The following is a 17,687-nucleotide window of genomic DNA, read 5'->3' as shown; positions in this document are numbered from 1 at the left end:
GGTCTTGAGCAAGTTCTTGAACCATGGTGTGCCTCAGTTCTCCTAGCTGTAAAATGGGTGTAGTATTTTCATGTTACAATACATTTTACTATAAAAGTAACAGTGCCGACCTCATAGTCTTGTTAGGATTGAATGAGTTAATACCTCTCACATGCTTAGAACAGTGCCTGGCACATAGCAATCACTGTGTATTGTTATAGTAGAGCGTGAGGTTTTGTAACTGAATAAACACACGGTCATTAGTGTGAGGCCAGTGTTGTTTGGCTTGGGGTGTGTAACCTGCCATTCTTAAGCACTGCATACGGCCTCTCTCATCATTGAGGCGCTGCCATGCCTGCCAGAGGAAGGTCTTACTGTTCTCTGAGGGGCACCCAGCTAGCTGAGCAGTGACCCTGGAAGTTGTGCTGGGCCTGGGGCCTGGGACATGTGTCGGTCACCTTCCTCGTGGTGGAGCCTGGTGCCTGGCCCAGGGGGTGTGGAGCGTGGGTGTGGGTGAGGCCGTGGGGGCCCAGGGGGAGATGGGCAGTGCTCAGAGGCTGGGTGGGGTGCTCACGGCTCAGCGCCCACCAGGTGTGTAGGTCAAGGGATCCAGAACCGCGGCTCTGTCCCTTACACGTACACACGCATCTCCACTAGGGCTGTGTGCCCACACGCCTTTCCTATCTTTTCCGGACTGACTCTCACAAAGCCTTCAAGGGTCAGCTGAGCAGTTGGAGCTGCCCTGTGGGGTTCGGAGAAAGGGACAGGGTGACAGAAGGAAGCCCCCTCCGCCGGCAACTAAGGCGGACAAGGGCGCCCAGAAACCTGGCCATCTGTCCGTCCCCCCGCTCACCCCAGGATGCTTGGTCCCCACAGGTTCCATGTTCCGGAACTGCACACAGGGCGGCTGGTCAGAAACCTTCCCCAGACCTGACCTGGCCTGCGGGGTCAACGTGAATGACTCCTCCAACGAGAAGCGGGTAAGCCTGCCCCGCCTCCCTGTGGGGTGGAGGGGCCTAGGGAGGTAGAGTGAAGCCGGCTCAGGGCTTGGTCGGCTGACCCGGGGCTGCCCACCTCAGCCCCACACCCTCCCAGCTCTCTGTCCTGGCCCACCAGCCTGGATGGGGCGGGGGGGGGGGGGGACCCTGAGGACCGCGGCACAGTGAGAACGGCCATGTGCCGTGAGGATGCCGGGGCCAGGTTGGCCTGAAACCCAAAACGCAGTGATGGGGCTAACTGCTCGGGCCAGTGTGAGTCTGAACCTGCCCTGTGGCCTTGGTGGGGGGTGGGGAGGATGTAACTTCTCTGTGCCTCACTTTCTCCATCTGGGAAATGGGGTGAGTAATGGTCCTGAGCTCGTCAGGAGGAGCAGAGTGAACCCTGGAAGTGCTGGGGAGGGTGAGGGGCCGCAGCGCCTGCTCCCAAAGGTCCCTTCTCAGAGGAGACTCAGGCTCCAGGAGGCAGGAGCACCCAGCTGCAGGCAAGCCTGGTTTGAGAGAAGATGCTGGCGTGTGGGCGCCCTGAAGAGGCCATTCTGTTCAGAGTCCTTCCTGAAGGAGATTGGGTGGGGGACTGTAGTGGAGGACGGAGTTCCTTCTCTCCCAGGGCTTATCATCCAATTAGGGAAGATACGTGAGGTCTTCAGATCCAGGTGGAATAATTTAATAGGGATTACACGTGGTTTTGAAGGGCCAGTGAATGGGCCCTGACCTCTGTAGAGTTCCGTTTCCGTCTCTGACCTATGTGAAGACAGGAGGCTTATGTGGATCACATTTGTAAAGTCTGTAAGATTCAGAAGGATCACGTGTATAATGGATGGCAGGATGGAGGTTCAGAAGGATGCATGGGCTGCAAGTGACAGAAACTTCCAAGGGGCTTCATAAGCTAATGCGGCTCTTGTAACTAGGATGCAGAGGACAGGCGTCGGGCGCTTGTCATGAAGCAGTACCACTCAGGACGAGGTTTTCTTCAATCTCTCTTCCTGATAGCCTGGTGACTTATCCCGGGGCTGGCGTCCTGTTGTCAGGTGTGTGCCATTGGTGATGGCAGCCGCAGACTCCCAGGCCTGCCTGGCCAGGAGGGAGGACAGCCTGATCTCTCTTGCTAACCGCAGGAAAGCTTCATATGCAAACAGCCAGTAAGCCCGTCCTCACATCTCACTGACCCAACGTGACTTGGGCCGGTCCACCTCTGCACCTTTCCTGGCAGAGGGATGGGACACATGCATGGCTTGGACCAGCAGTTCTCAAAACTTTTTGGCCTCAGAAAACTTTTATACCCTTAGGAATTACTGAGGACCCTAAAGAGCTTTTGGTTTTGTGAGTTATATCTGTTGAAGCCACACTTAAGAACTGTTGGCTAACATTAGTCATCTGGATAAGAACAAAGGCCAGGGCCTGAACCATGGTATCCATGGCTGGGTTGAAACTCTAAAATGCCAGAGAAGGCACAGAGATTTAACAAAGATAAATGCAGAGTTCTGGACTTAACTGAGAAAATTAATTGCCCAAAAATAGTAAAAAAAAAAAAAAAAAAAGACCTACTGTAACTTCAGCTCATGTAAAAAAATATTAGAATCCCTAAGACTGGTGGAAGTTTTTCCAGACCATGGGATACACTGGTCCCTGATGCCAGACCACAGACAAGCACAGGCTTTGTCTTTTTAATTTTTTTCATTTTGGCTGTGTGGCTTGTGGGATCTTAGTTCCTCAACCAGGAATTGAACCTGAGCCCTTGGCAGTGAACGTGTGGAGTCCTAACCACTGCCCTGCCAAGGAATTCCCCACAAACTTAGTCTTTTATTCTGAGAACTGAATCATCCTTTCTGAGTGTTAAAATGTCTTTTCTTCTTTTAATCAAATGATTGTGAAAGTATGTATTTACTGATTGTCTTTTTGCAACTTCCTGACTTAGCACGCACCAGTTGCCAACAGTGGACTCAGATGAGCAGAAAGGCCAGGCAAAGCTGCCACGTGGGTACATAAAGCTGACTTTGTTTACCCGGAGCAGAGCTTAGAAAACAAGGGCCGTTGGGCCAAATCCAGCCTACCACCTGCTTTTGCAAATAAAGTTTTATTGAAACACAGCCACATCCATTTGCATGGCAGGGGCTAAATTGAGTAGTTGCAAAAGAGACGGAATGTTTAAACTTACATGTTTGCTGTGTGCCCCTTTATGGAAAATGTCTGCTGTCCCCTAACGTAGAGGATGGAGAAGGAAGGGGCCCAGTCAGGACGCACATCAGAGAGACAGGTAGCCTCATCCAGGACCGACGGCATTGAGACTTCCTTCTGGACCCCTGGCCCTCCAGGGGCAGGTGTCGCAGAGGCTGAGGTCACTGAGCTCACGTCTGGCTTCGGGGGAACAGGGCTCTTTTGGGGTCAGATCTCGAAGACAAAGGCAGAGCTGGCTGGGATGTCCTGAGGGTCACCTGGCAGACGGTAACCCAGCCACAGGACAGCATGCGGTACTCAGCCTGGGCCCTCCACACTTGTCGTCCATATGCCTCCTCGCGCTGCCACAGGCGGACCCACTGCTTCTGACCCAGGGCTGCAAAACCAGGTGTCTGCTGAGTGAGCTGATGCCCTCAGCTCTCCGGTGCATCCTGCACATGGCAAGATCCTAGGGGTGACACCTCAGTCTCCAGACTTTTGACATTTCACTGCTCTTTGAAGTCCTAAAGGCTAGGAACCATTAACCCAATGCAACCTGCTGCCCTCTTGGTTCCCTGCACTCATTCCTGAGAGGTGGCTCCCGGCTTCTGGAATTGCAGTCACCTCAGTGGGGAAGGGCAGTGTCCCATGGCAGCTAACCTGTAAAAAGTCCCCTCTGCTGTCAGAAGAATTTTGGTCCCTCTGAGTCAAATCTACTTTCTGATAACTTCTGCCCTGTCTGGAGCTTACAATTCAGTCTTACTCTTTTAGACATCAGTCATTTTAATACCCTTCTTCCCTAACTTTGTTTCCTTCAGGATGTGGTGCACTCAAGTATTTTAATGCACTCTTCAGATGACATGGCCACCCCCCTCCGGAAATGCCCCAGTTCATTAATGTTCCTCTTAAAATAACACACCCAGGCCTGGAACACTCCAGACATTCCAACGTGGCTTGCTCCTCCACAGCACTCCATTAATGAAGCCGAGAAGAGGCCTAATTGTTCTAGCAGCTACCTCATGCCTCATACTTCATACCACAGTCTTAGACTGCTGACTCAGACTTAACAGTGGATAGTGGGGCAGAGGGTGAAGATGGAGAAAATTAACACGGACTGAGGTCTTCTAAGGGCCAGGCATTGTCTAGATACTCTACCCAATACCGTAACTGTTCTTCTAAAAAGCCTGCATGGTGGATATTATCCCCATTTTACAGATGAGGAATCTGAGGCTCCCAGAGAAGTTTAGTGACTTGCCCAGGGTCACACAGAAGTTAAGTGATTTCCCAGGACTGCTGAATAGTGGCAGTCCCAGGTTTGGAACCCTTGTCTCTTGACTCTGAAGCCTTTCCGTGTTCCCTCTGCATACACTTCTTTAACACCATGGAGCGTGGGCCACTCAAACCTCAAGGTCGTTTTCGTATAAACGCCTGTCAGATTTCCTCAGTAGTATCTGTGTGGTGGTGTTTTCTTGTTACCCTTTTCTTCTGGTTACAAAACAATACTTACCACTGAAGAAAAGTGAAAAGTACAGAAAAAAGTACAAATGAAAATAATGACTGTATTCACCAGTTTATAATCTAATCACTAATAATATCTAACACAACTCCTTACGATCTTGTTTCTATGAATGTGTGAGATTGAACCGCCTGAGATGACCGATATTCAACCTTTTTGATCTTCAAAAAAGGGAAGAGGCATACAATTCAACCTAACACTTTTCTTTGCATAAAGCAGAAATCACACTGTACATGTAAAAGTTGTATTCTGCCTTTTCACTTAGCATTACATTATGTCCTGACATCTTTTGAAACTCTTGATAAGTAGCATTTTAATATAGCCTAATTTTGAAATAATTTGAACTTAAAAGAATTTGTTTAACTATTCTGTTGTTGGGCATTTGCATGTTTTTCGTCAAAAATAGTTCTGTGATAAACATCATTATATATAAATGTGCTTTTATATTTCTGATAATTCTTAGAATTAATTCCTAGAGGTAGACAGGAAGTCAGAAGGAATGCGTGTGGTTTTTGATCTGTGCTACTTTCCAGAGAGACTGAGCCAATTTTCACTCCCACTGTACCCTCACCTGAGGCTTCCCTGGGGCCTCAGTAGTAGAGAATCTGCCTGCAATGCAGGAGACCAACTGCAATGCAGAAGACATGGGTTCAATCCCTGGATCAGGAAGATGCCCTGGACGAGGAAATAGCAATCCACTCCAGTATTCCTGCCTGGGAATGGGCAGAGGAGCCTGGTGGGCTACAGTCCGTGGGGTCACAAGAGTCGGACATGACTTAGCAACTAAACCACCACCACCACATAACCTCACCTACATGGAATATTAGTACTTTTAAATATTAGTTAATTTGGTTGGTAAAGAAAAAAGGTATGGCATTATTGCTTTACTGTTTATTTCTTTGATTCTTATAGAGACTGTTGTACAATTTATTTTTTGAACCTAAAAAATACAGGTTTTACATTTATTTCTGTATACACTATTCCACTCCATCGAGATGTTGAGTCAAAGCTGAGCCAGGAGTGTGTAGTGGGTGCTGAATAAGCCAACGACTGCCTGGCTGCATTAATGGGGGCACCGTGTATAGAACAGGGATTGCCGTGTGTAAACCGGGGCCCACTCTGCTTCTCCCTGGTCAGAGAATACATCTGTAGCTGCTCAAGTGTCTGGTTCGGGGTGTCTTGTTTAAGAAGGACATTCACAAACTGTAGCATGTTACCTGAGGAAAATGGTGATGGGTAATGGAAAGAGATTAAAGACACGGGGGATGCTGAATGCTGAGTGAGTGGGGAACAGCTGGGCAGAAGGACTTGTTCAGAGAGGACAGACCTCTCTGTAGCGTCTTTGCCACTCGTCTGTAAGTCTAAAGCTATTCTACCGTGGAGAAGTTATTTTAAAAATAATGATAAAATAAAAGGGATTTCCCTGGTGGGTTAGTGGTTAAGACTCTGCACTTCCACTGCAGGGGGCACAGGTTCGATCCCTGGTCTGGGAACTAAGATCCCACATGCCGTGCAGTACAATCTCAATAAATTAAATACTTAAAAAAATAATGATGAAAAAAATAAAATAATGATAGGCTTTAGGTATAAGAGAGATTCACTTTATTTTCAGTGACTCCAGAAGCAGAAAAGGGACCAATAGGTACAATTTAAATGTAATAGGTTTTAGATTCATTTGAGAAAAAATATCTAATACTTTGCACTGTTGTACACCCAGTGAGTTCCTCAGACACCAGTGAAGACACCATCCCTGGAGGTATTCAAGCAAAGACTTGAATTCAGGGTGGCGATCAGGGGCCTTGTGTATGGGGTAGAAATTTGAACTGGCAGCAGATGATGCCCAAGGCCTTTTCCCAAACCAAGATATCATGAGTCTATGAATTTGTGTGCTTTGGGTGTGAACAGAATAGCAGTCAGAGTTGAAGGGGCTCAAGCCTCCTGGAGCAGGTAAAAAAAAGGGCAGATGCAGCCGGTGGGCAGGCGAGCTGACATGGGCCTCTCTCTCTGCAGTATCAGTACCTGCTGAAGCTGAAGGTCATGTACACCGTGGGCTACAGCTCCTCCCTGGTGATGCTCCTGGTTGCCCTCAGCGTCCTCTGTGCCTTTCGGTAAGAACAGGGACCAGCTCTCCATCTCCCTAGCCTTCCCCAGGCACAGCACTTTGGGTCTCTTTTATTTGCTCAGACCAGAGAAGGGAAGGTCTGGGTGGGCCACTTTGTCTTCTCTAGATCTCAGGCTTACCTGTGGCAGAACACTGAAGTTTCTGTGGCCTCCTTCATTCCCTCATTCATTTGACATTTACTGAACATCACTAAGAACTTACTGTGCTGGTTGCTTTAAATGTGTTATTTCTGATGTTCACACAATGTTAAGAGATAGGTATCACCCTCATTTCACAGATATACTAGCCAGACTCATGTTTGCAAGAAACAGAAATCCATCTTAAAACATCTTAAGAAAAGCAAAGGTGACCTGAAGCACTTAACTGACAATTTCAGGGGCATCTGGCTTCAGGTGTGGCTGAATCTAGGTGCTCAAAGGTATGAGCAGACCTAGGTCTGTCTCCTACCATCGCTTTGCCCTGCATTGGCCTCAGGCAGGCTTTAGGCAGGGACAGTAGAGACACCCCCAGCAGCTGCAGAGGCACATTCTGCTAGCTCAGCAGCACCAGGGCAGGGAGACCCCTTTCTCCATCAGTTGCCGTGAAAGTCCTGGGGGAATTCTCATGGGAGAGCAGGCTTGGGTCACGTGCCCAGCCCTGAGCCGATCACCACAGCCAGGTGTGGGGTGCTGTCATTAGTCAGGTCTCTCATGAGGGTGGGGGTGGAGTTGTCCGCACCCAGAGCTGGAATGGGTCCCCCATATGAAAGCCTGGTTTCTGTAGGGAAGGAGGGGAACAGGTGGCAGACTTCTGCCCCTACGGCAAGGAGGACACGTAGGCTCTGGATGGTGAAAGGCTTGCTTTAGGCCGCGTAGCTGAAAAGAGGCAGAGCCTGGATCTGATTCCTCCCCACAGCCTGTGTACTTTCTCTGCCCATCTTCCCCACCCTCCCTTCTCACAGTTCTGGGAGCTGCAGGTGGTAGTCGAGGCAGAATCGAATCCCACTCTTATAATCTCAGCATTTTTGTTTTCAATTGCAGCATGACACAGTAGACTGGCCACTGGGGGCCTGGGCTCGCATTCGGGTTCTGCCAGCAGGGAGAATCAGAGAGGTGTCACGTCCAGTATCTGGGTTGCCCTGGTGCATGGGGTAGGGGGTGGGGGCGCTGAGCTGGACCCTCCGGCTCTGCCACCCGTGGCCCTGCATTCTCTTTCTCCAGGAGGCTCCACTGCACCCGCAACTACATCCACATGCACCTGTTTGTGTCCTTCATCCTGCGTGCCCTGTCCAACTTCATCAAGGATGCCGTGCTCTTCTCCTCCGACGATGCCACCCACTGCGATGCCCACAGGGTAACATGCCCGCATGGCCCATGGTGTGGCCAGGCCTGCCTGCTTCCCCCCAACCTGATTCACTGAGGCTGGATTTAATGCCTAGAGCAAAGGGGCCAGCACTGGGTCTGGAGTAGGAGGTTCAAGGAGTCCCATGTCCCCACACGTGCAGCCTGGGGCTCCTATGAAGGCAGTTTGTTGAGAAGCCGATGGGGCTACTGTTCAACGCCCAGTGTCCCGGAGTGGATCAGCCTCTCTGGGAATTAGACACATAGCAAGGCTCCTCCTTCCTCTATTCCTGCCAAGTCCCAAATGTAGACAGATGGCCACGTCTAGAGATGGTTGGGATTGGAGAAAGAAAAAGGTGAGCGTATCCTGGGCAGGTCTGCATCTGCATGCCCAGATGTGCAGCGGAGCATAATCTCATCCTCTTCCTCCTTCTGAACACGCAGAAGAGTCTTCATTCATTGCAATATCACTCTGTGTATCAGTTGAGAATCTCTTCTGCTGGACATAACACAAAGCTATACATCAGTGGCTTAAACGGCTGGGGGTTGTGCCCCACAGAGGCGGTCCACAGATGGGCAACCCAGAGGTGGCACAGTGGCTCCTTGCCACAATGAACACAGTCTTTTTCCCTTTCTGCTCTGCCAGCTTTGATCCCATGCTTTATACTGCATGTTAGCAACATGGCTGCTGCAGCCCGACACCTCACATCTATGTTTCGGGCAAAAAGGAGGGAAGTCAAGGTTAAACATTTTTCTCTTTGGGAGGCTTTGGCTTTTCATTTGGAAAAGAATGTGCTTCCCAAGACTGTGTTCACATCTCACTGGCTAGAACTACGTCATGTGACTACATCTAACTACAGAGGAAGCTGGGAAGTTGGGTTTTTTACTATCGTAGTCTCCATAGTGTAGGCAAGCAAGGGTAAAGGGGACTGGAAATTGAGATTGGTTTAATCAGCCTGCCTGTCTCTTCCCACCACTCACATCTGTAATTGCTTATAGTTCTGTTAAGCTTGTATATTGCTTATAGTTTTTCACACGCATGTGTACATGTGTGTATTTTCTGACTCAAACTGAGACGTCCCTCAAGCTGGGCCCCTGTGCTCGGGGAGATTTCCAGGATGAAAGAAGAGTACAGCGTGGAGTCAGAAGATTCTGACCCCACCTCGTCACTGACCAGTGAAGTCCAGCAATGCCCAGCAGGGAACCTTTTCAGGTTCTTCTAAACTGTAGACTCACCAGCCAGCCGTGGCCATGCCTGGAATGAGTCTCCAGGAGACCACAGGCAGGATGCATGCCTGGCCAGCAGGTGGCCCTGGGCCCTCTGTGGCCGTGACCCTCCTGTATTTTGTCAGCAGCCCTCTGGCCATCCCAGGTGCTGTCCTCCCTTCAGGGAAAGACTAGGAAGAGAGGATGAAAGGAAGGGAGACCCTCACAGGGTGTCAGTGGGAGCCGTGAGGGCATGGGAGCCTCGTGCCCCGCAGTCCTGCAGGCATGGCCTCCTGGGATCCCGACGGGGGACACGGCTGTCCCCCGAGCCACGGCGGCAGGCAAGGCCACCCCGTGGCACCCCTGGAATGTTTCAAGGTCTGCAGTCCAGATGCAGCGCAGGCGGGGGTCCTGTGTACTCTCGTCAGTATCGGCTTGTCCCTTCTCCATCTATCTCTAGGAAACTTAACCAGGAAAGCATTTTATTAACCTTTTGCTCAGAAATCCATTTCCCTGTCTAGGCCTCAGGTTCCTCCTCTGGAAAATGCCCTCGTCTGCTGTTGGGAGTTGGGCAATATCTGACACAGTTTGCCAACTGGCGGCCAGTTCCAGAATTTGAATGCTGCACTTGCTGCTGCAGCAGCCCATTGGCTGTGCTGACAGAGCCCGCTGGCCTATGCACTTCCAGCCTAGAGACAAATACGAGCCTGGTCTTCTGATACGGAAGGCCAGGGGGGATGGCCGTGGGCCTGAGAGATGCTCTCTGTGGCCTGGCTGCTGACTCCTCCTGCGCCCCTCGTCTGCTGGAGGGAAGCCCAGGGTGCTGGCCTGTGACTCAGCTGCCTCTCTTTGTAGGTGGGCTGCAAGCTGGTCATGGTCTTCTTCCAGTACTGCATCATGGCCAACTACTCCTGGCTGCTGGTGGAAGGCCTCTATCTTCACACGCTCCTTGTCATCTCCTTCTTCTCAGAACGGAAGTGGCTCCAGGGATTTGTGGCCCTCGGCTGGGGTATGTTCTCCAGGGCACGGTGACTGCGTCACAGGCGGGAAAGGATACGGAGGCAGTAAGCGCTTGGGTTCCAGTTTCAGCTCCATGCTTAGTGAAGTTAGTGAACTTGTGTGATCTTAGACAGATTGCTTGGTGGTTAACTCTCTGGCCTCAGTTTGTCTGTCAAATGGGAAATAATAGCTTAAACCTAGCCCTGATTTCTGGCATCCAAAGCCTTTTATGATTTGATACCCCCAACACCTGTTGCCTTATCTTCCCTAGACATTCCATTCATACATCCTCGTTTTCACTTCCTTTCTGTATCAGGTAGGATGCTTTTAACTGTAGCTATCAGAAAACCTGACTGAGATAGGCTTTAAACTTAAAAGGAGTTAATTGGTTCATATAACGGACAAGTCCAGGGATCACCATTCAGGTGAGGCTGAATCCAGCAGCACAACATCATTTCTTTTTGTTTTTTCTACTTCACCTCCTGTAACATCAGTGTTATCATTAGGCTGGTGTTCCCTGTGTAACTGTCAGCAGCTTCTGGGCTTCCTCCTGGCTTCGTTGCTACATCTAATGAAAGAAAGAGGCTGTGTCCCAGCATTCGGGCAAATACTCAGATTCACTCTGATTGTGTCATACACCTCCTTGAACCAATCACAGGGGCCTGAGGGAGTGGAATCCTCTGATTGGCTTAAGCTACTCAAACCACAGAGCTTGTCAAAGGAAATTCAGGATTCAGTCCAGGAAGGAGAGGAAATGGTGGTAAGACAGCCAACTGCAGGTCCCATTGCTTCTCTTGCCCCTTTCCTTTCTGGTCAGTGAAGGTGACAACAATTCTGATTTCTTGAGCACCTACTGTATGCCAGGCATTGAGCTGAGCACTTTAATCATCACAATAACCTCCAGAGGCCTCTTAGGAACCTTGGCTCAGAGATGTGATATAACATGCTCACACTGTGGACAAGGACAGAGTCAAGATTCAAACCAAGGCCTGTCTCTTTGCAAAGCCCCTTAACTCTTACTCTGCCACAAACAAACATCCATCCATCCTTGCAGTCACACACACGTCCATCAATCTGTCCATCTGCCACCCATCCATCCATCCTTCCTTCAACTGTTCCTTTGATAAACATATGTAAGCTACCCACTGGGTTCTAGACAGAGTCAGATTTCTGTGAGTGACTCACAGGCTTACAGAGGTAGTCATGTGTACCAGTCATTAGCTTCATTTACTCTCTTCTTGGTGCCTTTAATTAAGAAGTGCCCCTGCTAGGAATGCCCTCCACTGTCTTTTCTGCTTGTCTAAATCATGTGCAAGGGTTCTGCCTCTATCAGACAGTCAGGGAAGTTGCCTGAACTGGCAGAGTTTGCCAAGCCCTCCTGCTTCTGGACTCTTGACAGTCTGATTAACACATGACCCACAGCCAGCGGAAGCTGTAGGGCCCTGCTGATCGGGATTTCCGCGCTGGCCAGTAGTCCCAGAGGGCCTGGGACAAGGGGCTTGCCTTATACAGCCAACTCTGCCCCAAACATCCCCAGTATGGGACCAGCTCCCTGAGTCTTGATTCCCATATCTGGCAGCATTTCCCTGAATGAGCATGGACGGTTTAATCATCTATAATGTCAGGATCATAATTTATTCAGCTTTCTTTGAGCACTTCTTTGTGCTCAGAAGGGCTTATGGAGATTCCAAAAATAAAAACGGTTCCACCAGTCAAGGGGTTTATAGTCTAGCAAGGAGAAAAAATTGCACTGTGATAATATCTCCATCACAGATTCTTAGGAGGTTTAATGAGATGAGAGCCTTCTTTTCTTCCTCAAATATTTATTAAGCATCTACTATATGCCAAGGGTTAGAGCCGCACGTAAAAGAGCAGCAGTTCCTTCTCTCCAGGCCTCTGTGCCTGCACAACCCCAAGGGGACATGAAGGGACTCAGGAAGGTTTAAAGCTTTCCAACTGTGGGAGACTTTTCTCTTGCAAAAGCAGCAGCCCCTGCCTCAAGTTGTACTTATTCCCTGCCCCAGGCCCCGAGATAAGTTGCTTAAATGAGTACTTGGTCAAGCATAAAACTTTGCAAAAAAGTTTTTTTTCTTCAAATTAGAAAAAAAAAATTACCATAGTCTCATCTATTGAACATTTTCTGGGGTCTCTTTTTAGACTTTTTTATACTCCTAGTATTTCGCACTTGATTACAATCATCCTGTATGTAGAATTTTGAATCTTGCCTCTTTCCTTGAACAGAAGCATGCTCTGTATTCTTTCAAATCTTCAATAAACATTTTTAATACTCTGTGGATGTATATAACCAAATACCTATCTTTTTTGACATTAAGATTGTTTCTCATTTTTCACTGTGACAAATAACACAGTGAGGAGTGCCTTTGTGGGCAAAGCTTATTCCATGTGGAATAGAGAATCCTGGAATTGGGACCCCTGAGTCAGAAGGCACAGGCATCTAAACTTTTTAATACTTATCCAAAGCTTTTACTTTTTCAATGTGGCTTGAATGTCGGTCTGTGCCCAGAAAAGTGTGACACCTCTGGCTTTCGTAGGAGATGCATGAAGCTCCCTCCCACTCACGGAGGGAACACAAGCCAGTGCTTCTCCAGCTGGAGCTGCACTGGAATCATGCAGAGGGCACGTCCACCCGCCCGGCCCGGGGCCCCTTCCCCGGCCAGAGTCTTGGTCTGGTGGGCAGGGGTGGAGCCTGAGACTCTGCATTTCTCACTGGGCCCCTGGTGATGCTGACACCCCTGTCCCAAGGGCCACACTTAAAACCATAATTTATGCAGTTATCAGGTGTTCTAACTTTTCCACTGACTCACTGTTAAAGGTGTAAAACAATAATAAACAAGTGGCCCTCAGAGTCCATATTTGCCCAAAGTACCCAGAATTTAGGTAAAGAAATTTTTTATCAATGTCATACATGCACTTGTTTTAAAGAATTACATAGAAGTACATGTCTAGGACTTCCCTGGTGGCACAGGGGTAAGAATCTGCCTGCCCATGCAGGGGACATGGGTTTGATCCTTGGTCTGGGAAGATTCCACAGACCATGGAGCAGTTGAGCCTGTGTGCCACAGCCTCTGAGTCCAAGCTCTGGGGCCCCCGAGCCGCACCTACGGAGCCTGTGTGCTGTGACTGCTGCAGCCCGTGCGCCTGGAACAAGAGGAGGCACCGCGGCGAGAAGCCCTTGCACCACTGCAAAGAGTCACCCCAGCTCTCTGCCGCTCGAGACAGTCTGCACAAAGCAACAAAGACCCAGCACGGCCAGAAGTTTAAAAAGTACATTAGAATTTTTAAAAAGAGGATATCTTTATCTTCAACAAAGGAGGCAAGAATATACAACGGAAAAAAGACAACCTCTTTAACAAGTGGTGCTGGGAAAACTGGTCAACCACTTGTAAAAGAATGAAACTAGAACACTTTCTAACACCATCCACAAAAATAAACTTAAAATGGATTAAAGATCTAAATGTAAGACCAGAAACTATAAAACTCCTAGAGGAGAACATAGGCAAAACACTCTCTGACGTATATCACAGCAAGATCCTCTATGACCCACCTCCCAGAATACTGGAAATAAAAGCCAAAATAAACAAATGGGACCTAATGAAACTTAAAAGCTTTTGCACAACAAAGGAAACTATAAGCAAGGTGGAAAGACAGCCTTCAGAATGGGAGAAAATAATAGCAAATGAAGAGACAGACAAAGGATTAATCTCAAAAATATACAAGCAACTCCTGCAGCTCAATTCCAGAAAAATAAATGACCCAATCAAAAAATGGGCCAAAGATCTAAACAGACATTTCTCCAAAGAAGACATACAGATGGCTAACGAACACATGAAAAGATGCTCAACATCGCTCATTATCAGAGAAATGCAAATCAAAACCACAATGAGGTACCATTACACGCCAGTCAGGATGGCTGCTATCCAAAAGTCTACAAGCAATAAATGCTGGAGAGGGTGTGGAGAAAAGGGAACCCTCTTACACTGTTGGTGGGAATGCAAACTAGTACAGCCGCTATGGAGAACAGTGTGGAGATTCCTTAAAAAACTGGAAATAGAACTGCCATATGACCCAGCAATCCCACTTCTCGGCTTACACTCCGAGGAAACCAGATCTGAAAGAGACACGTGCACCCCAATGTTCATTGCAGCACTGTTTATAATAGCCAGGACATGGAAGCAACCTAGATGCCCATCAGCAGACGAATGGATAAGGAAGCTGTGGTACATATACACAATGGAATATTACTCAGCCATTAAAAAGAATTCATTTGAATCAGTTCTAATGAGATGGATGAAACTGGAGCCCATCATACAGAGTGAAGTAAGCCAGAAAGATAAAGACCAATACAGTATACTAACGCATATATATGCAATTTAAAAAGATGGTAACGATAACCCTATATGCAAAACAGAAAAAGAGACACAGATGTACAGAACAGACTTTTGGACTCTGTGGGAGAAGGTGAGGGTGGGATGTTCTGAGAGAACAGCATTGAAACAAGTATACTATCAAGGGTGAAACAGATCACCAGTCCAGGTTGGATGCATGAGACAAGTGCTCAGGGCTGGTGCACTGGGAGGACCCAGAGGGATGGGATGGGGAGGGAGGTGGGTGGGGGGATCGGGATGGGGACACATGTAAATCCATGGCTGATTCATGTCAATGTATGGCAAAAACCACTACAATATTGTAAAGTAATTAGCCTCCAACTAATAAAAATAAATGGAAAAAAAAAAGAGGATAAACTTCCTTAAAAAATAAAATGTAAGCCTAAAATGAAAAAAAAAAAAAAGTCCCCTGAAAAGGCTCTCACTTCTGCCTCTCAGGGGTAATACCCTCCCATTTTTCAGTTCTTCCTCTTAATATTTACTCTCATATTTCTAAACAATATTCTACTATTTTTTGATTTGTCCATCTGAGATGTTATTGGTTGACTCCTTGTGATGGAAGGGAAGGATGTAAAATTCTTCATCTACCACCTCCATCTTCCCACTAGAGTTGTTAACATTTTGGGGCTAGATCATATTCAATGTATACATCATTATGTCTATGTAAATATTCCCTAGAGCTCAGATGGTAGAGCAACTGCCTGTAATGTAGGAGATCCAGGTTCAATCCCTGGGTCTGGAAGACCCCCTGGAGAAGGAAATGGCAACCCACTCCAGTACTCTTGCCTGGGAAATCCCATGGACAGAGGAGCCTGGTGGGCCACAGTCCATAAGGTCACAAAGCGTCAGACACGACTGAGCGACTAACACACACACAAATCATATTCAATGTATACATCATTCAGTTCAGTTCAGTCGCTCAGTTGTGTCCGACTCTTTGCGGCCCCATGGACTGCAGCACGCCAGGCTTTCCTGTCCTTCACCGTCTCCCAGAGCTTGCTCAAACTCATATCCATTGAGTCGGTGATGCCATCCAAGCATCTGGTCCTCTGTCACCCCCTTCTCCTCCTGTCTTCTATCTTTCCCAGCATCAGGGTCTTTTCAAATGAGTCAGCTCTTCGCATGAGGTGGCCAAAGTATTGGAGTTTCAGCTTCAGCATCAGTCCTTCCAATGAATATTCAGGACTGATTTATTTTAGGATGGACTGGTTGGATCTCCTTGCAGTCTAAGGAACTCTCAAGAGTCTTCTCCAAAACCACAGTTTGAAAGCATCAATTGTGTGGCACTCAGCCTTCTTTATGGCCCTATTCTCACATCCATACATGACTACTAGAAAGACAGACAGTCAGCAAAGTAATGTCTCTGCATTTTAATATGCTGTCTTGGTTGCTCATAGCTTTTCTTCCAAGGAGCAAGCATCTTTTAATTTCATAGCTGCAGACACCATCTGCAGTGATTTTGGATCCCAAGAAAATAAAGTCTGTCACTGTTTCCATTGTTTCCCCATCTATTTGCCACGGAGTGATGGGACCGGATGCCACGATCCTAGTTTTTTAAATGTTGAGTTTTAAGCCAGCTTTTTCACTCTTCTCTTTCACCTTCATTAAGAGGCTCTTTAATGCCTCTTTGTTTTCTGCCATAAGGGTGGTACCACCTGCATATCTGAGGTTATTGATATTTCTTCCTGCAATCTTGATTCCAGCTTGTGCTTCACCCAACCCAGCATTTGCATGATATACTCTGCAAATAAGTTAAACATGTAGAGTGACAATATATAGTGGTATGTATATGTTAATCCCAAAATTATGGAGTCATTTTTAATTGACTCATTTTATGTTGCTGTCATTAATTCTCCCAAATTCTCAACAGAACTGGAAAACCCTCCAGTGCCAGGTTTCCCATCATCAAAGGCAACGGCGTGTAATCTCAGTCCTATTTGTTTGGTTTATTCCTGCTCTCTTAGTGTCCTAGGGCTGCTGTAACAAGTTGCCACTGGCTTAAAACAACAGAAATTTATTCTTTCCCACTGTGGGGGACCAAAAGTTCAAAGTCAGGCTTTGGCAGGGCCAATTCCTTCTAAGGTCTCTGAGGGACAATATGCTCCATGCCTTTGCCCCAGTTTCTGGCCATCCTTGGTCTTCTTTGCCTGGTAGGAGCTTCACTCCAATTTCTGCCTCCATCTCTATGTGGTCTTCTTCCCTCTGTGTCTCCTCTCTTTGTGTGGGTCTCGATGCCTTCTTAAAAAAATAACAGTCATATTGGATTAACGCCCCTATAAATGACCTCATCTTAACTAATGACACCTTAAAAGACCTTGTTTCCAGGAAAGGGAAAGGTCACACCTAAGGTTCTACGGATATGAACCTTTGGCGGGGGGGGGGGGGGGGGGGGGGATATGCCATTTAACATAATCTACTCACCCATGTTCTTTCTAAAGGAGCTTTCTGCCCTCTTGCTCTGCCCTCTGGTCGTTCTCTAGACTCACTCACTCCCTTAACCTTCATGCTGAGTTTTTCTTCATTTCCTCCACAAATCCTATACCTTGACTTCTTGTTTCCCTATCTTTGCTTTACTGTTTGGTTGTGTTGGAGTTCATCCTCTAGTATCTAACAGAGAGTGCATGGAAGGTACATTCTTTTGCACTCCATATCTAAACATATCTTTTTTATTTTAAGTATATTTATTTATTTGGCTGCACCAGGTCTTAGCTGTGGCATGTGGGATCCAGTTCCCTGACCAGGGATTGAAGTCTGGCCCCCTGCATTGGGAGTGAGAGTCAGCGCCTGGACCACCAGGGAAGTCCCTAAACATATCTTTGTTCAGCTTTCACACCTAATTTATAGTTTTCCTGGGCATAGAAGTTAGGTTGAAAATTGTTTCCCCCGAATTTTGAAGCTCTTCTATTTTGGCATCTGGCGTTATGGGACCTGCCATGTCATCCTGTTCCCCAGGCTTTTACTCACCTCTCTGTATAAGCTGCAGAATCT

The 17,687-nt window shown here is 47.7% G+C and overlaps 1 protein-coding gene across 1 annotated transcript in view; it reads left to right on the top strand.

The window, feature by feature from the left end:
* Positions 1 to 17,687, top strand: part of SCTR (secretin receptor) — a 67,756-nt gene that overhangs the window by 32,622 nt on the left and 17,447 nt on the right. Inside the window, exons 4-7 of the mRNA XM_043894675.1 lie at positions 856 to 959; positions 6,658 to 6,755; positions 7,969 to 8,101; positions 10,150 to 10,303. Of these exons, the coding sequence (XP_043750610.1) occupies positions 856 to 959; positions 6,658 to 6,755; positions 7,969 to 8,101; positions 10,150 to 10,303 (489 nt within the window). The remainder of the gene's footprint in view (positions 1 to 855; positions 960 to 6,657; positions 6,756 to 7,968; positions 8,102 to 10,149; positions 10,304 to 17,687) is intronic.

Source organism: Cervus elaphus, chromosome 33 (assembly GCF_910594005.1).
Source record: "Cervus elaphus chromosome 33, mCerEla1.1, whole genome shotgun sequence".
Taxonomy (NCBI): Eukaryota; Metazoa; Chordata; class Mammalia; order Artiodactyla; family Cervidae; genus Cervus; species Cervus elaphus.
The sequence above is the reverse complement of the archived record's forward strand: the minus strand, read 5'-3'. Positions and strand labels throughout refer to the sequence as shown.